The sequence below is a fragment of the Cervus elaphus genome, chromosome 12 (genome assembly GCF_910594005.1).
Source record: "Cervus elaphus chromosome 12, mCerEla1.1, whole genome shotgun sequence".
NCBI classification, from domain to species: Eukaryota; Metazoa; Chordata; class Mammalia; order Artiodactyla; family Cervidae; genus Cervus; species Cervus elaphus.
The window spans coordinates 47456718-47479410 of NC_057826.1; the positions used below are offsets into that span (position 1 = coordinate 47456718).

The 22693-nt window shown below is 34.4% G+C and overlaps 1 protein-coding gene across 5 annotated transcripts in view; it reads right to left on the reverse strand.

Moving 5' to 3' along the window:
* Window positions 1-22693, reverse strand: part of ZNF280D (zinc finger protein 280D) — a 127646-nt gene that overhangs the window by 57021 nt on the left and 47932 nt on the right. For all 5 annotated transcript variants that reach the window (XM_043918919.1, XM_043918920.1, XM_043918921.1 and 2 more), the window contains 6 exons: window positions 16952-17122; window positions 16699-16808; window positions 6607-6830; window positions 3225-3382; window positions 2303-2403; window positions 924-1070 (listed from right to left, as the gene is read on the reverse strand). In XM_043918919.1, the coding sequence (XP_043774854.1) occupies window positions 924-1070; window positions 2303-2403; window positions 3225-3382; window positions 6607-6830; window positions 16699-16808; window positions 16952-17122 (911 nt within the window). The remainder of the gene's footprint in view (window positions 1-923; window positions 1071-2302; window positions 2404-3224; window positions 3383-6606; window positions 6831-16698; window positions 16809-16951; window positions 17123-22693) is intronic.

The following is a 22693-nucleotide window of genomic DNA, read 5'->3' on the forward strand; positions in this document are numbered from 1 at the left end:
AATTCTACTTCTGTGATCTTTTCCAATGAAAAACCACAAGACAATTTCATGATTATCTAATGACTAGAATGGAAAGCAAGGTGAGCACCAATGCTGAAAAAACTGACATGCCAGTTTAATCAGTAACAAGAAAATGCATTGAGCTAATCAGTGAGGTGGCAAAACTTGGTAACATGATCAGATTCAGTAAATCCACCGACTTCTGGTTTTGGCAAAGGCACTGTTAGTGTTCTTTCAAGCACTTAAGAACAGGAACAGTGTTGCATTAAACTTTTCAGCCCAAACAAAGGATGACTTAATTGCTTCAGGAAAAGAACAAGTAAGCATAATATCAGAATTCAAGATACAGGTATAAGCACTAATACTGGGTCCCCAAAATTACATAGTAGAACTAAATATAGTTCTCTGCCAGAGTTCACATATCAGCAGTAAGTGTCATTACTATTCTCTGGGCAGCTATAAAAGACCACTCCTGGTCAATGATGCCAACATGTCTTCTTATAATATGGGGGCTAAAAGTGGAAATACAGTTTGAAGAGAAAGAAGAAAACACGATTTTGAGTCATCAACCTTTTCTTTATCAGTTCAAACTCATTTTTTCCACTGCTCCTGATAATTACCTTCCCCAGTCCTACTCTTTTGGATATTCCTTCACTCATCTTCTCTTTTTTCCTTAAATTCAAGGTTTCCTAGTATTTCTAACTATCTTTATCAGAATTATCATGTATGAACCATAGTATCACCAGAAAGGAAGCAAAGAAAAGAAGTGAGTGTTTCACCAGTAATTTAGCATACATTGTAACTTAACCATGTCATTTGGAACAATGCTGCTTCCCTTGCAGAAAAAATCTAAACAATGTTCTAAGTCATAATTTATCTTTTCTCTAAAACAACATAAATTAATAAGAACTGGCAAATCTCACCTGATGCTTCATATAATGATGCATATAGGGTGTTGCAATTTTAATAACTTTGAGACAAAATGGACATAGCAAGTTCTTGGTGTTTTCATGAGATGTTCTAAAATGAGTTTCTACATCAGAAAATGATGATGATCTATAATTGCAAACCTACAAAAAAATATCTGGTTTAGTTTGAAAATTTATAATCATATCCAATTTCAAAGTAACAGTGATAGGTCACTTGTTCAGAAGAACACTATGTACTATTAATTCAGCTCTAATGCCTTACACAACCAAGAATCCTATTAATAAAAACATCAAAAGATAATCTTTGAAACAGAAGAGTTAGCTTTTAAAGCTTAAGGATACTTCCCAAAATATAACTAGATTCTCTTATTTTTATCAGATATTTTTATCACCCCCAATTTTGACTTGAATTATCAAACTCTGACACCTCTGGTCCTAAAAGTTCCTTCTTATTGCTACATAAAACAGCATCTTTCCTTAGATTATAAATGGTCTCCAGGCTATGGAATGACAGTTTATTTTTACCTTACTTTCCCATTTCTCCAAATTCTGGAAAAGAACTAGTCCCAAAGCATTTGGTAGGGTCCTCTGAACTAAAAGCATTTCGTACTTCCCTTTGTGTGTCTATATTCTTCCCTATACGTTAAGATAAGTCTATGTTTGTCTTTCTGCCACAGGGCTTTTTCTTTGTCTAATACAGGAGTGGGCAAACAATGGCCTATGGGTCAATTCCAACTCTGCTGACCCCACACAACAATATATGAGTTATGCCAACGGACTTTCTACTAATAAGTTATTTACAAAATAGACTTTAATTTTAGTAACTAATTTTATCAAAATGGTTAGAAAAATAAAAGAATATATTTCATAACACAAGGAAATTATATAAAATTCAAACTTCAGTGTCCATAAATAAAGCTTTACTGAAACACATCCATTCATTTACTTATTGTCTATGACTGCCTCTGTGCTACAATGGCAGAGTTGATTCGTTCCAACAGAAACCTATGATCCTCAAAACCTGAATATTTACTATCTTACCCTTTATACAAAAAATTTGCTGATGCCTGGCTTGAAAGTAAAAGTGTTAGTCACTCAGTCGTGTCCAACTCTTTGCAACCCCGAGGGCTAGAGCCTGCCAGGCTCCTCTGTCCATAGAATTCTCCAGGCAAGAATACTAGAGTGGGTAGCCATCCCCTCTCCAGGGGATTTTCCCTACCAAGGGATCGAACCCAGGTCTCTCGCATTACAGGCAGATTCTTTACCATCTGAGCCATCAGGGAAGCCTGGCTTAATAGGTTTAAATCTTGTAACCAAAACAGATAACAAACCAACCAACCAAACACGACGTATACAATAAAATATGTATATACCTGGCAAATATATGGCATTTCACCAGGTTTATGATTGTCCTTCATATGTTGTAAAAGGATATGCTCTGTTTCAAATGACAATTCACATATTTTGCAAATGGCTAAAAGTGGGGGGAAAAAAGACATTATACCATTTTAAGATATATATACATACATGTAAGTATTCAATCTACATTGTACACCTGAAACTAATACATGTTAAATGTCAATTATACTTCAATTAAAAAAAAAATCCTCTCAAGGAAAAGAAACAAAATCAGATATATACATTTACAATTCATTTTATATATCTATATCAACAACAACAACAGTAGTAGTAATATTGGCAGTGGAGTGATGGTGTACAGTTCCATAGTTGTTTACTGTGGCCAAGCACAGTTCTAAAGACTTGATTAACTCACTCAATTCCCATCAACTTAATTCACTCAATTCCCATCAAAACATTATGAAGCAGGTATTTCTATTATCCCCATTATTCAAATATTAAGTGACCTGCTAGAGATCACATTAGGATCACATATTACAAGGCAGAGCTTGGATTTGAACCCAAGCTGTCTTGATCCAAAGTATGTGATTTTAACTAACACTGTATTTACTTTTCTTACTCAAGTTTAAAAGAAAGGCACTGATTTCACTTTAAAAACTATGATCTGAGCCTTCTAATTTAGTCCTCCACATGTAATGCACAAGTTATTTACCATAATGAATTATTTATTAAGATGGAATTTCAGTAACTAATTTTATTAAAAAGACTGTATAAGTTAAAAATTAACTTTTTCAACTTTACTCTCAAATTCCAAAGTTGTTTTTTTATTCTTATTTTTCTACCACACTTGTTCAGAGTTCAGTAACAAACTTTCTTCAGAGGTTATATTGTTAAAAATCAACAAATATGCAATATTTAAATGAAACTGTAACTTACTAGAAAATTCATGGGGTGTGTGTGTACTTTCAATGTGACACTGCAGTTGAAATGGTGTGGGAAACTGTCGGTAGCAGTGCTGGCAGGTGGTGTGGTTTTCCCAGCTTTCACTGCTCTGCTTCTCAAGTTCCAAATGATGTTTCATGTGGTTCATAAACCTATCAATGATTGTCAACAGGTGCAAAAATTCAGATTTAAAAACAAAAATCTCACAAATAAGTACTTGAGTCTAAATCTTAAAATTATAGATATATTAATGAAAATAAAATCTCAAAAGCCTTAAAGTTCTCTAGAAGAGTGTGCACTTTAAATAATCACTTTCATTAAGTAGCTAAGTAAACACATTTTCACCGTTGTTTTAAAATAGTTATCAACATTAGTTTGAAATATCACAAGTTTGTTATCTTAATAGTTTCAGATTATGAAAAAATTTTAAATATAAAACAGCAGGTTTCTTCTCCATATAAGAAATACTACTTATATTTTAAAATAAAATACTGAAAGGAAGGAAACTCTACCACTAAAAGCAGCTAGAATCATGAGAGAAATCTTTTAAGGCTCTGAAGATATACAATAGATTCCAGTGGCTTAAAAGACAAATTACTGGCATTTTTACTTGTGTCTTGGTTTTTAAATGCATGTAACAGCAATTTTAATGCCTACAATTACAAGAACCTTTTGTTTTATTTAATGATGCTGGTTTACTCTTAGCAAAGACTTCACTTTAACTTGCAGACTGCGCCCTTTGTAGGCAAAGTCCATTTTTCAGTTTTACATTCTGCTATTTCAGCTACCCTAAAAGGCTTCTTATGAGCAGGAACTATGACCTTCAACGGCAGAGAGTACAATATAAATGGGAATACCTATTTAAAAGAGCTTACTGAAGCTTTTTGGTGAATTTGAAAGTAAAGTTATTCAATCAAAATAACAATTTTTAGACTGGGTCAACTATCAACAATTACTCACTTTGAGACACTAAAGGAAATAATGTTGAAAATAATAATATTATCCATCTGGAAAGCAATCATCATAAATGTTACAGCATTATTTTTTTTTTCATATCTCACATAACACTACTCTTTAGTACAGGTTATGTTATACTTTGAAATATCTTTTTTAGTATTCCTTTGGTTTTAACACCAGCTCTACAAACACCTATTGTAAATCCTAGTTTTGGCTAAATATTTACATATAGAGATAATGTCATAAGCCATTAACTTCTCAGTTTACAATTTTCAAAATTAAAGTGTATCTATATAAAATAATCTCTTAATGAGCATGCTTTCTCTCAACTAACATGAGCCCCCATCAGGATCTCATACTACTTAAACCAAAAAATGGAAACAAGGAAAACAAAAAACACAAACATCTTGCAAATATATTCACAAAATAAAATAAACATATTTTGTGTGACACTCAATGTAGGGGAAGGAAAAAACCATACCACAATACACTAACAGGGAAAAGAATAGAAATCTACAGTTATAAGTTTCTTACCATTCTTCTACAAACATCAATTTACTCTTCCAGTTTCTACTGTCAAGGTGAAATATTACTTAACATGTATAACTTCTTTGGTCATAGAATGTTTTCTATTAAGGTTATGCTTACTAAACAATCAGTATTTCAAAAACACTCAATTCCTGGATGTTCCTAGATGCTGTTTGCTAAAAATTTCTAGTATTAGGACACTTTAGAAATATGTAACTAGTATTCTAAAATAATAACAAAAAAGAAAATTTGCCTTCATATGTTTAATATCAGTGTGTTAATCTCAAAGGAAAATAAAAAAAAACAACTACTGAAATATATTCTAATGTCATATATATATAACATTTAAGTATAACAAAGAACTAAGCTGGGAAGCCATATTTCTATGCATTTTATATTAACATGATTCTTCTGGTGTGTTTTACTATTAAAGTGGTAAAAATATAGAAGTAGGAGACTGAGTTCTATTGTAACATTGTTTCAGTGTGTGTGCACATGTTCAGCGTCTGACCCTTTGCAACCCCATGGACTATATAGCCCACTGGGCTCCTCTGTCCCGTGCAATTTTCCAGGCAAGAATACTGGAGCAGGTTGCCATTTCCTGCTCCAGGGGACTATATCGGTATTATATCACCAAGTACAATGCTCATTCTATTAAACTTACTGGGACCATTAGCTATTAATGGCTGTTAAAATCTGATGAAAGGAGAAAAAGAAATGTGACAACTCACATGAAATAATATATGTAAAAGAATTTCTAAAAATATAAAGCACTGTCATAAAAAATTATTATAGGAGTTATCACAGTTTATTTCAGGGTTTTTCTATATGCTTCTTTTTGGACCTTAAGAACTCACAGGAAAATAAAATAAGTGCTAGAACTAGAAGTAACCTATAGGTGCCTAAGAACGCTTATATAATAGTTATGAGGGATAAACAAAAAACGTATTCCTTTATATGTTTGTACACACACACATCTCACCTGAAGAAATACATTGACATCTGCAACTTACTTCGAAATGCATTAAAAAAAACCCAAATAGTTTGAAGGAAGGATGACAAGATACACAATAAAACAAGTGCAGTTAAATGTTAATAGTAGAACCAAGATATTAAATATACAGGTGTATCTATTATAAAATATTTTTAAATTTGTTGAATGCTAAAAATTTTCATAATAAAATGATGTTAAAAAACCTTACCAAATATAAATATCAAGCTATACCAATGAAAAATATCAATCAATATGTCTTTTTAATCTTGTAACTAACTTATTTATGGGATGACAGTTACTAATATGCCATCTAACTCAAAGATTACAAAGTATAAATTCCTAAAATTTAAAGCATATATGTATACAAATTTCAAAATTCCACTGAAATTAAATCTCTAATTCTTAAAGGGCTCAAATTTAAAATCAAAGCAGTCATATTTCCTAGAACTGGTACTTCTCCCAAGAAGATAAATGTTTCAAAAATTATAAATTGCAAGATGTGAGCATGAGTATATAAGAAGTCAAACTGGACAAAATTCAGTAAGTAGTTCTTGTGATATGAAAAAAGTAAAATTCAAAGGCAGCTAACTATGAAAATTATCTCATGAAACTATCTAGATCACTGATAATACAGGGGAAGTAATTTTTTTTTGAAATATAATTTGTCTTTTTTAAGCTATTTTAAAGAAACACAACTAACTGGATCTAAGAGTCAAGTCTAATATCTAAGAAAGAACAAAAGTTTTTCAACAAAAGAATTTTCCTTTGTTCTTAGCTCAAAGTGTTAAAATCACTTATTTAGAATAATATTAAAAATGCAAGATAAAGATACAACCTGTAGCTACAATCTGTAGCATTCCAATTTCCAAATAGAAATAAAAATAAATGTTTACATACCTAATATTATTTTTAAGAATTTTCAAGCAACTGAAACATTTAAAGGTTGTGTAAGTCTTCTGTTCTTCCTGGACATCTCCTTCATGTTTCCCATAATAAAAGTCATTAACTAACATGATCAGTTTTCCTTTTTCTGAATCAACAGTTTTATTTTTATTTGCTGTACTTGACATTTCTGTTTTAGCCAGCCCCAAAACGTTATTTATCATGTCTGGACAACAGTACTGCAAGAGAAAAAAACAGAAGCCTTATTTATCACTTTAAAAAATTAGAAACCAAAATATGGTTCTTTGTTTACAACTAAGGTAAGATCATGTAAAATTGTGCTTGGTAATATATCTGGAAAAATTTTTGCCAAAAGCTTGCCCTGCATATACACACTCTAAAAAATTCAAACAATAAATATCTATGATCTTAATAAATAAAAAAAATTTTTTAAAGACAGAAAAGAAAAATCTTAAAATCAGGGTGTGGATACTGATCTAATAGTTTTTTCCTTATAATGTACTTTTTCATATGTAAATATCTAATAATATTTAAATTAACTAAACAATTATTCATATACATGTCATAAAGAGTATAGAAAGGAAACATAGTTTTACATGCCACAATGTATATGCTTAATTATCAAGTGATATACTAAATTTTGCAATATCTGGTTAGAACTGGACACTGAGTACAGTTAATCTGCCATTCCCAAGACTCGAGGTGCTAGGAAATATATAGGGACAAAATAAAGAAGCATCAGTTATATCTTGAAAGCTTCAGCAATTACATCTTGAAATCTAGAATGCTCATATATTTGAAGGGGAACTTTAGTTTCTAGTGAGTAAAATCAGGGTATCATATAAACTAGTTCTAAGGTGGAGTACTTTCATACATGAACTTTTTTCTTTCAACAAGATAATTTATTCTACATAATTTTCAGTTTTAGAATTTCTCTAAGGCAGTTTTACACAGAGGGCAATCCAGGGAAGACTTGCATTAGAAAAACCAGAAATGCTTGTCAAAATGCCGAGTCCAATTCAGACCAATAAACCACAATGTCTAGAGGTAGGGCCCAGAAACCTATATTCTTTAACAGGCCACCTAGGTAATTCCCCCTTCATGGATCACTGCGTTGTCATGGCGAACGGGCTTGCATAACTTGATGAAGCTACGATCATGATATGCAGAGCCACCTGAGACAGACAGGTCATAGTGGAGAGTTCTGACAAAATGTGATCCAATGGAAGAGGGATCCACTCCAGTACATGTGCCATAAGAACTTCATGAACTGTATAAAAGGACAAAAGATATGACACCAAAAGATGAGTCCCCCAAGTCTGAAGGTGTCCCATATGCTACTGGGGAAGACTGGAGGAGAACTACTAATAGCTCTAGAGAGAATGAAGTGGGCCAAAGTGAAAATGATGCTCAGTTGTGGAGTCTGGTGATTAAAGTAAAATCTGACACCACAAAGAACAGTATTGCATAGAAACCTGGAATGTTAGGTCCATGAATCAAGGTAAACTGAACGTGGTCAAGAAGGAGATCATAAGAATAAACACTGACATCTTAGGAATCAGTGAACCAAAATGGATGGGAATGGGCGAATTTAATTCAGGTGACCATTATACCTACTACTGTGGGCAAGAATCCCTTAGAAGAAATGAAGTAGCTCTCATAATCAATAATGTAGTCCAAAATGTAGTACTTGGGTGCAACCTCAAAAATGACAGAATGATCTCAGTTCATTTCCAAGGCAAGTCATTCAACACCACAGTAATCCAAGTCTATGCTCCTACCACCAATGTTGAAAAAGTTGATCAGTTCTATGAAGACCTAGAAGACCTCCTAGAGCTAATACCAAAGAAAGAAGTTCTACTCATCACTGGGGACTGGAATGAAAAAGTAGGAAGTCAAAAGATATTTGGAATAACAGGCAAGTTTAGCCTTGGAGAACAAAATGAAGCATGGCAAAGGCAAGAGATGACTTTACACACGGGCATCAGCAAATAGCCAATACTGAAATCAGATCGATTACATTCGTTGTAGCCAAATATAAAGTGTATACAGTCAGCAAAAATAAGACCTGGAACTGACTGTGGCTCAGATCATCAGGTTCTCATAGCAAAATTTAGGCTTAAACTAAAGAAAGCTTGGGAAACCACTAGACCAGTCAGGTATGACTTAAATTAAATCCCCTCTGAATATGAATACTGATGCTTTTGAACTGTGGTGTTGAATAAGACTCTTCAGAGTCCCTTGGACTACAAGGAAATCAAACCAGTCAAACCTAAAGGAAATCATCCCTGAATATTCATTAGGAGGACTGATGATGAAGCTGAAGCTCCAATACTTTGGCCACCTGATGCGAAAAACTGACTCATTGGAAAAGACCCTGATGCTGGGAAAGACTGAAGGCAGGAGGAGAAAGAGACAACAGAGGATGAGATGGTTGGATGATATCACCAACTCGATCGACATGAGTTTGAGCAAGCTCCGGGAGTTGGTGATGGACAAGAAGCCTGGTGCTGCAGTCCACGGGTGGCAAAGAGTCGGACATGACTTAGTGACTCAACTGAACTGATGAATAGGCAGTGGAGGTAACAAATAGATTAAAGGGATAAGAACTTGTGAACAGTATGCCTGAAGAACAGTGCAAGGAGGTCCACAATACTGTAAAAGAGGCAGTGAACAAAACCATCCCAAAGAAAAAGAAAAGCAAGAAGGCAAAGTGGTTATCTGAGGAGGCCTAGCAAATAGCTAAAGAAAGAAGTGAAAAGCAAGGGAGAAAGGGAAAGGAATATCCAACTAAATGCAGATTTCCAAAGAACAGCACAGAGACAAGAAGGTCTTCTTCAATGAACAGAGTATAAATCTAGAAGAAAACAACAGAAGGGGAAAGATTAGAGATCTCTTCAGGAAAACTGGAGACATCAAGGGAACACTTTACCTGAAGATGGGCATAATAAAGGACATAAACGGTAAAGACCTAGTAGATGCTGAAGAGATCAAGAAGAGAAGGAAAGAATATCCAAAAGAACTGTATAAAAAAGATCCATATGAACCAAATGACTACAATGGTGTGGTCAGCAACCCAGAGCCAGACATTCTGGAGAGTGACGTCAAGTGGGGCTTAGGAAGCACTGCTGTTAATAAAGCTAGTGGATGTGACCAAATTCCAGTAGAACTATTCAAAACCCCAAAGGATGATGCCATCAAGGTGTTGCATTCAATATGTCAGCAAATCTGGAAGACCAAGCAGTGTCCGCAGGACTGGAAAAGGTCAATCCTCATGCCAATTCCCAAGAAGGGTACCACTAAAGAATGTGATAACCATCAGACAGTTGCACTCATCTCCCATGCTAGTAAGGTCATGCTTAAAATCTTGCAAGCTAGGCTTCAGCATATGTGAACCAAGAACTTCCAGATGTCCAAGCTGGGTTTAGAAAAGAAAGAGTAACCAGAGATCAAATTGCTAATATTTGCTGGATCATAGCCAAAGCCAGGGAATTCCATAAAAGCATCTACTCTGTTTCATCGGTTAGGCCAAAGCCTTTGACTGTGTGGATCATTAACAAACTATGGAAAGCTCTTAAGAGAGATGGGAATACCAGACCATCTTACCTGTCTCCTGAGAAACCTGTATGCAGGTCAAGAAGCAACAGTTAAACCCTGTATGAAACAACTGATTGGTTCAAGAGTGAAAAAGGAGTACAACAGGGCTGTCTGCTGTCACCCTGTTTGTTTAATCTATATGCTGAGCACATCATGAGAAATGTCAGGCTGGATGAGTTACAAGCTGGAATCAAGATAGGCGGGAGAAACATCAACAACCTCAGATATGTGTATGATACCACTTAACGGCAGAAAGTGAAGAGGAACTGAAGAGCCTCTTGATGAGGGTGAAGGAGGAGAGTGAGAGATGGCTTAAAACTAAATATTAAAGAAACAAAGATCATGGTGTCTGGCCCCATTACTTCATGGCAAATAGAGGTGGAAAAGGTGGAAGTAGTGACAGATTTCCTTTTCTTGGTCTCTAAATCACTGCAGATGGTGACTGCAGCCATGAGATCAGAAGACGTCTGCTTCCTGGCAGGAAAGCTATGACAAACCTAGACAGTGTGTTGAAAAGCAGAGACATTACTCTGCTAACAAAGATCTGTGTAGTCAAGGCTATGGCCTTTCCAGTGGTCACATACAGTTGTGAGAGCTGGATCATAAAAAAAGCGGAGTGCCAAAGAATTGAGACTTTCAAACTGTGGTACTGGACAAGACTCTTGAGAGTCCCTTGGAGAGCAAGAAGATCAAACCAATCAATCTTAAGGGAAATCAACTCTGAAAACTCATTACAAGAACTGATGCTGAAGTTGAAACTCCAGTATTTTGGTCATCTGATGCGAACAGCTGACTCATTGGAAGAGTCCCTGATGCTGGGAAAGATTGAGGGCAGAAGGAGAAACGGGCATCAGAGGATGAGATGGCTGGATAGCATCACTGATGCAATGGACACAAACCTGGGCAAACTCTGGGAGATGATGAGGGACAAAGAGGCCTGGCATGCTACAAACCATGGGGTCACAAAGAGTCAGACACAACTGGGCGACTGGACAACAACTACATAACTTTTTTACAATTTAAACCATTGACTTAAACTCTTCCTAAACATGTTATTTAGTAAGTTAGTCACATCATAAGAAAGTTTGACAATCTAAACACAACTCTATTCCATTTATAAAAATAATACCATCTTCCTCTCCTGCCATATTGAAATTCTACATTATTGGTGAAACTTCGTATGTCACATGAGAAACTGGGCTTTTGATATGACAGACCTATAACATTTCCTTTGATTGCAGTTATTCTGCTCACTTGTCAATTCTGAAACCTTTAAAGGGGGGGAAAAAAAAAAAGCACACCAAAAATATCTTAAAAAGATCCTCTAAAAGAGAGGAGAAAAAAATACTAAATAAAATGAACTGACCAAAAGTGATATAATTTGTTTCTGGAGTTAAGGTTGTACCCATAAGCTAAAGTAGGACATTAGTTCTCTAATTCAGTATGATCCTCTGTGGTCTAACTCTAAAAGACACAGTTGAAATGAAACCACAATAAAAAGAAGGAAATGAGAAAAGTTTTGCTACCTATATTTATAGATTCTTCTTAAGACACACATAATATTTAAGAGTTCAAACTTAGGAAACTTGGACTGTTAAAAGAACTTTAGAAAGCTAAGTTCTGTCTAAAAACGTTGGGTTTGACTTTAAGGAAAAATGGAGAAAAAGATCAATCAGAGTAAACTCACCAGCACTATTAGAAAAATGATTTAAAATATGTGTCTTACTACAAATGATGTGCATCTGTAACATCATTTTGATAGATAAAACTTCTCACCTTATCTGAGGTTTTACTATTGGGATGGATCTCAAACATCAACAGAAAAAATTATAATGCAAAAAAATTACATAAAAGAATAGTGTCTCAAAAAAAAAAAAAGAATAGTGTCTCTAATTACAATTGTGGATAATTTTTATGCTCAAAAATTTGACTTTCAGACTGACGGGTTATTCTGAGTCATATTTGAGAACTGAGGCTATTCTGAAATCTATAAAAGAATCTACGTAATCTATGGTAAAATACACTGTAAGGTTCATATTCTTCAGAAATGTCTAATTTAGTACATCCATAAAAGTTTAATACCCTAAATACTCATAAATGCATAATTGATAATCAACTGCTTGCTGTTGTTCCATTTTCTTTTTTTTCTACAGAAAACTAAGATAGGACCAGATTTTTAAAATAAACATATAAATCTCATTCAAAGTATCTCTTAAACAGTGTTTCATATCCCTATAAAAAAAAATCTGAATGATAAACCACCGACAACCAAAAATGGGAAAAGGTGCACTGAAGAAGGTTGGGGGATTTAGTAACTGAGAGGAAAGCAAAGTATAGAAAATATACAAAAGACAAGAAAGCAAAATTAAGAAATGAGAACCAGGCTATGATTTAAAGTTTTAGAGGACTATAGTCAAATGTCTCGAACATGAAAGAACTCAAAGAATACTGTTCCAGACTGTTTTTGAATAAATTACTAGATGAACTTTAATCAAACAAGTGATAACCAAAGGAACCATGACAAAAAGACTGGTGATGGACACTGAATCTATTTACTGTGGAAAAGGATTAAAACAAATATAAAATAAGGTTAAGAATATTGAAAATGTTATATGTCCTTGACAATGGAAAAATGATATAACTAACAAATAAAAACTGAAAGGAGGTAAAAGGGCAATAAATATGAGGTCAAGAAAGCTCACAGATTGCTTCATACATGGTAGCAGCACATCAAGGAATATAATTTAGAATTACCAAATAAAGAAGTATAGGTATGAGCATTTTTAATAGTATAAAGAAATAGTACACTCAGAAAGATAATATTGACTAATACTGGTAGCAGAGGAAAAAGTAAGAATGGGATTAAGAATAGGAAATTTAAAGCTACTTTAATCAATTTTAGCAGGAGAGAATGGCCATGAGAATAGAAGACTACTGGAATTATATAACATTAAACCTTGAAGGATAAGGATAAACATGAAAACAAAAATACAACTTCTCTAAAAATCCAAACTACATACATATAAAGCAACCACAGAGTGAAAGAGGAAAGAAAGAAAGATAACTCAACTTAGTTTAAAAAAAAAAATTGTGACAGAACCAAGACCAAATAAACCTATTACATCAATGAAAATAAGGAAATTTAAATCAACTACTGAAACAAAAGATGATTTTCATGTAGGATTACAACTCTCTACTTAAAGCAAGAGGCATGCTTAAAACAAAGTAACTCAGAAGGGCTGAAAATATCAATAAAAGGATAAACAAAGAATACATCAGGCAAATAGAAAACAGAAGAAAACAAAGGTTTTAAGTCTAAAAGGCATTAAAAATTAAGACAAAAAAGGACACTTTATAAAAATCCTAAAGGATAGGTTCACAGTATAGTTATAAAAGAGATTCATCTGTATCACAAACAGTCTCAACAATCTTAAAAAAGAATTGCAATATACCAAAGAAAATATTGGTACTGAAAGATGTAGATTGAGATGTGGTATTTCTCAATCCATGACAAAGCAAGTAGACAAAAAATAAGTGAAGACACAGAAATCTAAATAATGTAATTAGTAATCTAGATCTGGTTGATAAATATCTAATTCCATACCCTAAAAAAGAACTAATATATCTGGCTTCAAGTTAAATAGCCCATACATTTGTCAAAATGTGGTAAAAATAAGTATCTGAGAGAACTTGAGCTTTTACCATTAAAGATTTGAACATCAGTTACACCAAATAACTGGCTCTAAAACAATGATAAAAATGTCTATCTCAAGGAATTTTCTAGGAGTTCCCTGGTGGCACAGTGGCTAAGAATCCACCTGCCAATGTAGGGGACATGGGTTCAATCCCTAGTCCAGGAAGATTCCACATGGCGTGCAGCAACTTAAGCCCATGCACAACCACCACCGAGCCCGCACTCGAGGACCCACGAGCCACAGCGACTGAGCGTGTGTGCTCCAACTACCGGAGCCTGCGCACCTGGAGCCTGTGCTCTGCAACAAAAAGCCACCACGATGAGAAGTCCGCCCACTGCACTAGAGAGTGACCCCCACTCTCCATAACTAGAGAAAGCCCATGCACAGCAACGAAGAGCAGCCAAAGAAGATAAAATATATGTTTAGTTTCTAAAAAAAAAAGAAAAATAATTTTCTAAGGATTAAATGATGTTTTTAAAGCTTAGTAGTCTCTCCATGGTCTCAATAAGGATATGGTTCTTATTATCATAGCGTATTTGAATTATGTTTTAGGTATTTTTCATTGAAAGAAAACAATATTTCTGAGGTATAGTCATTTATTTATCTATAACAAAAGCAAAATAAAATCATCTACAAATAATCTAAAAATCTTATTTTTTCAAAATGGAAACTATTATTACAACTTATTGTTTATGTATAAAATACACAATCTAGAACATAAAAAGTCTTCATAATTTTATACTTCCCTGAGCAAGATTTAGTGATTATTCTGTAAGATTTTTATGACATAAATATATCATAAATTATTGATATTACATTCAACTCAGTTCAATAATATGCCTTAGAGCTATCTTCCCATTCAAGAGATTCCATCCTTTTTAAAAAATATTGAATAGTGTTTTATTATAGAATATTATATGAAGTTGTGATTACTTCTAATATGAGTAATCACAAATAAGGGTATAATATGTTTTGGAAGTAAAACTACATTTTGGAAAATGATTGCCAGTCTCACCAAGTACAATATATGTAATATGCTTCAGCTTGTATAAGAAACAGAAATGGAATAAGAACATTTGTGTTCACTTGTTTATGCAGAAAGAAGATCAGGGAAGGTTAAAAAAAAAACAAACAAACTAATAACTATTATTTTCTTTGACAGTCACACTGGAAACCAGGTAAATAAGAGACAAGGATAAGAATTTTTACTTGTATGCCCTTGTAGAGTTTTAAATTTTGAATCATATGACTATACTACCTACTCAAATAATTAAAGATAACTAAAGAATTTACACTTTTCTTTTTTCCCCTATGTCCAAAATGCAAAACAAAACAAAACCCTGGTATCTCAAGATATTACATAAATAGCAAAATTGAAAGCGTTTCTACAGATTAATTCTCATATAAAAACAAAGTACAAAGTGCAATTATCATAGAGTACATACTGCAAGCTAAAAGTAGTGACAGACCAAATACAGTTTTGTATGCAAATGAAGAGACAATGTTTGAATTTCTAAAGAAGCTCCTTTGTTTTTTTCTACTTCTCTTTTTCATAAAATACTCAATCTCAAGAGATCTGTCAATCCCTAAAACAGTGAGCAAGAATCTTTCCTGAAATATTTCCGTACCATTGCATCCTTCTTCTTCCTTCTTTTCTCCACATGATCTAGACTGCCTTTTGTCTTTTCTCTTTACCCCTTCCTTCCATTTATACCCAGCACAGAAGAGGAATACAGGGTATCTTTACACAGACATAGCAGGGTACTGTAATACCTACTAAAATATTTTAAGTGAAGTGTTACCTAAACCTATTTCATTTGTACTTTGAAAACTTCTTAAACTCTAATTTCAGAAGCTTCCTGTATCAATAAGAATCTCAAATTAATTTATAATCATTACACAAACTATATTCTGGACTGAGTTAAAACAATTACTTCATATGAAATGCTCTACCATTTGGAGTTTATGTCTGGGTGTTGAAATTAATGTAAAACTAAGATTTTCATTGTATAATGTGACATGCACATATTAGCATGAACAAAAAAGATAACTAAAGGAACTGTTAACTTATGTGAAATATCGCATGCATGCGTGCTCAGTAGTGCCTGACTCTTTGCGACCCCATTGACTGTAGCCTGCCAGGCTCCTTTGCCTACAGGATTTTCCAGGAAGAATACTGGAGTGGGTTGCCATTTCCTTCTCCAGGGAATCTTCCCAATGCAGGGGTCAAACCCACATCTCCTATGTCTTCTGGTGGATTCTCTACCACTGAGCCACCTGGGAAGCCATTATATGAAACATTAAACACATTATAAAATGCCTATTTTTAAGAAGTCTCAAATATGTGTAAGGTAGTAAATAAGATATTTTGAATAATGCATTATTTTCATTTAAAATTAGAATATGATAAGTAGGCATAATATATATGAACTTGATTTTTAAAATTTGATGACTCAGAAGAAATTTTAAAATCTTTTCCTGTGCTGTGCTTAGTCACTTGGTCACGTCCAACTCTTTGCAGACCTTTGTAGACCTGATGGTCTACAGCCTGCCAGGCACCTCTGTTCATGGGGATTCTTCAGGCAAGAATACTGGAGTGGGTTGCCAGGCCTTCCTCCAGGGGATCTTCATCTTACATGAAAACAATGATTATGAATATGAACTTTTACCTTATATGAAAATATCACAAGAATATTTATCTCAAGAGCTGAACAAATCATTATTTACTACAAATCAATCAGTATTTTTAAGGATTTACAAGCCTTTTTAAAATTAAATTCTGAAAAAGTTTTACCTTCATGTGATTTTTCAAAGGATCCAAAAGATTGAAATGAATATTGCACTTTGGACAGGCTCTTGGAAAAGGTGTTCCATTTTTAGACTGATTTGATGAAGTATTTGTACCTAAAATAAATTCAAAATATATATGGTTCAAAATTCAACACTTTTTAACCTTCAATAACTATTATTAATAATTTGTGCTACAATTTCTGTAATTCATATATAAATACTATACTTTCTTTTTGTATGCCACATTTCATATTTACCTTTTGATGGCACAGCCTGGGGAGATGTCACTGAAAGAGATTTAGCTGAAGAAAATACAGCTGAGGAATTTGTTCCACAAACACCTTCACTGGGTTTAGACTTCTTTGGGTTAACACTGTTTACTTCAGAAGTAGAAGGACGTTTTGATAAAAATGAACTTTCATTCATACCTACAATGATTTAAGTAGTAGAAAAATATTTTTAAAGTCTTTAGAATATTGCTTACAACAAAGTAAAAATACTTTGGAGCTAAATTAAAAAATACTTTGGAGTCAAATTGAAAGTAATATAATCAACATATCATACAAGTAACAATAAATAATGACAAAAATTGATGTGATCTAAAGTTAGGATAAAAAGAAACTACAAAATATCTATTATATACAATATATACTAAAATAGTTCATAAAATACCTTTCTATGTGGGAAAATAATAAATATGGCTTCAAATAAATAACTACTATAAAAGAAGGCAGAGCAAAATATGTCAAGCAAAAAAAAAAACTTAAAACACAAAGCATATGCCAAACTAAGTTCCCACGAATGAATTAAATTTAGATGTTTAAGTAAACGAGTTTGTTTTAAAAAAAATTTTTAGAGAGACACTTTAGAAGCTTTTTATTTAACAACTTAAAATGGCTAATGAAAAGTTAGTTTTGTCCACTTAACAAAGAGGTGGTCTACTCATGGCTTTCAAAAAACTCAACGTTCAAAAAATGAAGATCCTGGCATCCGATCCCATCACTTCATGGCAAAGAGATGGGGAAACAGTGGAAACAATGACAGACTTTATTTTCCTGGGCTCCAAAATCACTGCAGATAGTGACTACAGCTGTGAATTAAAAGATGCTTGCTTCTTGGAAGAAAAGCTATGACAAACCTAGACAGCATATTAAAAAGCGGAGACATTACTTTGCTGACAAAGGTCCATCTAGTCAAAGCTATGGTCTTCTAGTAGTCATGTATGGATGTGAGAGTTGGACCATAATAAAGGATGAACACTAAAGAATTGATGCTTTTGAACTGTGGTGCTGGAGAAAACTCTTGAGAGTCCCTTGGACTGCAAGGAGATCAAACCAGTCAAGCCTAAAGGAAATCAATCCTGAATATTCATTAGACGGACTGATGTTGCAGCTGAAGCTCCAATACTTTGGCCAAAAGATGCGAAGAAATGACTCATTGGAAAAGACCCTGATGCTGGGAAAGATTGAAGCAGGAGAAGAAGGGGACACGACAGAGAACGAGATGATTGGCTGGCATCACTGACTCAATGGACATGAGTTTGAGCATATTCTGGGAGATGGTGAAAGACAGGGAAGCCTGCCATGCTATAGTCCATGGGGTCGCAAAGAGTCGGACGTGATTGAGTGACGAACAACTCATGTCTTTAGGTTATATTGTCCATTTATTCTTATACACAGAGTTGAAATGGCTAATCTTGAATGATAAAACCTCACACATTCATGTGAAAGGGCTCATAATAGAAAGAGTTAGGATTATACAATGGTTTTAAAATTAGCTTCCCCAGAGCCTAAAGGGCTCTTCCTTAGGGAATATACTGGTTGTGTTTGACAGAGAAACTGTGTTTTTATATGCTATTTATTAGACTTTTGAATAAAATTTTGTTTTTACAAGGATTTCATTCCTAAGTGAAGTTTTAGTTTGAAAACTATAACCTTAAAGCCTAAAGGACTGTAGCCTTAGAGGATTAGCAAGAGAAATGGAGATAGTTAAGCTATAAGTAGGCTGAGTAAAAATTCTTTTTGAAAATAAAACACAATGTACTTGGTAACAAGGATTTTAAAACTGCACATAATATTTTAATGCTCTCACAACTGTACACTGAAAGTAGAAGCAAAAAACATTCCAGGCTTTCAAATCAGACAGGTTAAGTTCAAATCAAAGCCCTGTCACTGATAAGCTATGTATTCTTGGCTCATTTAATTAACTTCTCTGAGCCTCAGTTTCTTCTTTTGTAAATTAAGAGCTATTAACACCTTATTTTACCCAGTGCTTTTAAGATCAAGTAAGATAGCGCATTTAAAAATAAAGCATGCAACACAGTATTTGGTATAAAGAAGGCATTTAATAATAAATGAAAGCTATTATCATTACTAAAAAAACCCTTTCATATCTTAACTTTTAAAAGCAACCAACACAACATCTGGCACACAGAAAGCATTCAGCAATAAAGGATAGTATCTTGTCATTACTAATAAGATATTTTATATCTTAACATACTTTAGAGGGCAAAAATTATTCTAATAGATTCATCTGTCTGCTTCTTAATAAGGGAAAATATGCCCAGAAAATAAGGGTATTACACTACCTAGCTCCTCTGTTTCATCCTCTGAGATAATATAAAAATGACTTTTTTTTCCTGTCTTCAAAGAATGTGATTACTGATGGCTATACTAAAAGTACCTGGGAAAGCTGTTGTATCATCAGAGTAGCATTCTTGTGAGATGCTTAGGCTACTTGAAAAGTTAATGAATAGGGATATTTTGGATTAAAATTCTGATTATATAGTACAAACAGACTGTTAGTTTGTACTGCTAGATAGTACAAACAGACTGTTTTATGACAAGAAATTTTTTAACACAAGAAACAAAATTACTCTGAATTTGAGAGTTTTAAATTCTGACCCTTTAACTTATCCCTATTATCTTTGGCTTCCATTATTTCCTACACTCAACAGCTCTACCTCTGCCAGTAAAAATCCTATTCTCATTCAAAATCAAACTCAAACTCAGTTCTTTCCAAACATCCATGATCACTTGACCTTGATCAGTTTATCATGCTAGTGAACATATTACACCGGTTACTATTCATAACAAATATTTGTTGTAGAGCCCCTTAAAGCTTACAAAGCATTTCACATTTTATTTATCTTACTTGGTTTTCAGAAAATCCTCAGTAAAAGAGAGCAAGAATTAAAACTGTATCTATAAATAGCTGATTGCAGGTCTGGAGAATGAATGCACTAAATAAGAAAAATAACATTTCCATTTCAATAATCTGAGAAAACTGAAGGGTAAAGACGTGCTACAGACTACAAAAATCCTAATAGCAGCGCAACACTACAGCTTTAAGTCGCTCTGCAGTTTTAAAACTCTAGAAGGAGAGCAGGAGTCATTGTTCTTAGTCCCAAGTCGTTTCAAGAATTCAGGTTTTTCTATAAATATAGTCCATGTGTTTTGTAAAACCAGACTTAAGACAGTAATTTTTCTCCTTGTTTCTTCTGGTTATTACCTATTTTAGCAACTAGATTTTTTAAAATATGTAGTTGAAATACCAAAAGAAATTAACATCAACTAAATATTATATAAATGGAAAAACATTTTAAGTACTGATATTACTATAAAAACGGGGAAACATTTCCTAAATTTTCCACACTTATTTATTAGTAGATAAACCAAAAATTCCCCCAAATCTGTATTCAAATCACTATTTTAAATATTTGAAATATATCAAAATACTAGAATACAAAACATAATTCCCTGTACAAAGAATTTTCGATTAGATAAAATTGTTTCATAACACACTACATTATTTTAAGTTAATGAAGAACTTTGTTGTTTATAGTCACTAAATCGTGTCTAACTCTTTGCAACCCCAAGGACTGTAGCACACCAGACTCCTCAGTTCTCCACTATCTCCCACAGTTTGCTCAAATTTATATCCACTGAGTCAGTGATGCTATCTCACCATCACATTCTCTCTTGCGCCATTCTCTTTTGCTTTCAATCTTTCCCAGCATCAAGGTCTTTTTCAATGACTCACTCTCTATACCAGGTGGCCAAAATATTGGACCTTCAGCTTCAGCATCAGTCCTTCCATAATATTCAGGGCTGATTTCCTTTAGGATTGACTGGTTTGCTTTCCTTACAGCCCAAGAGACTCTCAAGAGGCTTCTCCGACACCACAATTCAAAAGCATCCATTCTCAGCGCTCAACTTTCTATATGGTCCAACTCGCATGTTCATACATGACTACAGGAAAAACCATGGCATGCTGCAGTCCATGGGGTCACAAAGAGTCGGACACCACTGAGTGACTGAACTGAACTGAACAGGAAAAACCATAGCTTTGACTATATAAACCTTTGGTGGCAAAGTGATGTCTCTGCTTTTTAATACACTGTCTAGGTTTGTCATAGCTTTCAAGGAGCAAGCATCTCTTAATTTCATGGCTGCAGTCACTGTCCACAGTGATTTTAGAGCCCAAGAAAATAAAACCTGTCACTGTTTCCACTTTTACCCCTTCTATTTGCCATGAAGTGATGGGATTGGATGCCATGATCTCAGTTTCTTTAAATGTTGAGTTTCAAGTTCACTCTCCTGTTTCACCCTTAGCAAGAGGCTCTTCACTTTCTGTCACTAGAGTGCTATCATCTACATATCTGACATAGCTGATATTTCTCCTGGCAATCTTGATTCCAGCTTGTGCGTCATCCAGCCAGGCATTTTGCATGATGTACACCATGAGCATGGTGACAATACTCCTTGTATTCTCCAAGCCTTGTCATGCTCCTTTCCAAGGAGTATGTATACCCAAGCCTTGTCATACTCCTTTCCCAATTTCAAACCAGTCAGCTGTTCCATGTCCAGTTCTGTTACTTATTGACCCACATACAGATTTCTCCGAAGGCAGGTAAGGTGGTCTTGCATTCCCACCTCTTTAAGAATTCTCCATAGTTTGTTGTAATCCACACAGTCAAAGGGTTTTGTGTAGTCGATGAAACAGAAGTAGCTGTTTTTCTGGAACTCCCTTGCTTTCTCCATGATCCAACGAATGTTGGCAATTTGATCTCTGGTTCTTCTGCCTCTTCGAAACCTAAGCTTGTACATCTGGAAGTTCTCGGTTCACATACTATTGAAACCCAGCTGGAAGGACTTTTGACTATAACCTTATTAGCATGTGAAAAGAGTACAATTGTACAGTAGTTTGAACATTCATTGTCACTGCCCATCTTTGGGATTGGAATGAAAACTGATCTTTTCCAGTCCTGTGGCCTCTGTTGAGTTTTCAAATTTGTTGGCATATTGAGTGCAGCACTTTAATAGGATCATCTTTTAGGATCTGAAATAGTTCAGCTAGATTTCCATCACCTCCACTAGCTTTGTTTGTAGTGATGCTTCCTAAGGCCCACTTGACTTCACACTCCAGGATGTCCAGCTCTAGGTGAGTGATCACACCACCATGGTTAACCAGGTAATTAAGACTTTTCTGGTATACTTCTTCTGTTGGTATTCTTGCCACCTCTTCTTAATCACTTCTCTTTCTGTGAGGTCCTTACCGTTTCTGCCCTTTATCATGCCCATTCTTGCATGAAATGTTCCCTCGTAATCTCCAATTTTCTTGAAGAGATCTCTGGTCTTTCCCTATAGTTTTCCCCTATTTCTTTGCATTGTTCATTTAAGGTCTTCTTGTCTCTCCTTGCTGTTTTCTGGAACTCTGCATTCACTGCAGTATATCTTTAACTGTCGCTTCTCTTCTTTCCTCAGGTATCTGTTAAGCCTCCTCAGACAACCACTTTGCCTTCTTCCATTTCTTTTTCTTTGTGACAGTTTTGGCAAACTGCCACCTGTACAATGCTATGAACCTTCGTCCATAGTTCTTCAGGCACTGTCTACCAGATCTAACCCTTGAATCTACTCATCACCTCTGCTATATAATCACAAGGGAGTTGATCCAGGCAAGAATTCTGGAGTGGGTTGCCATTTCCTCCTCCAGAGGTC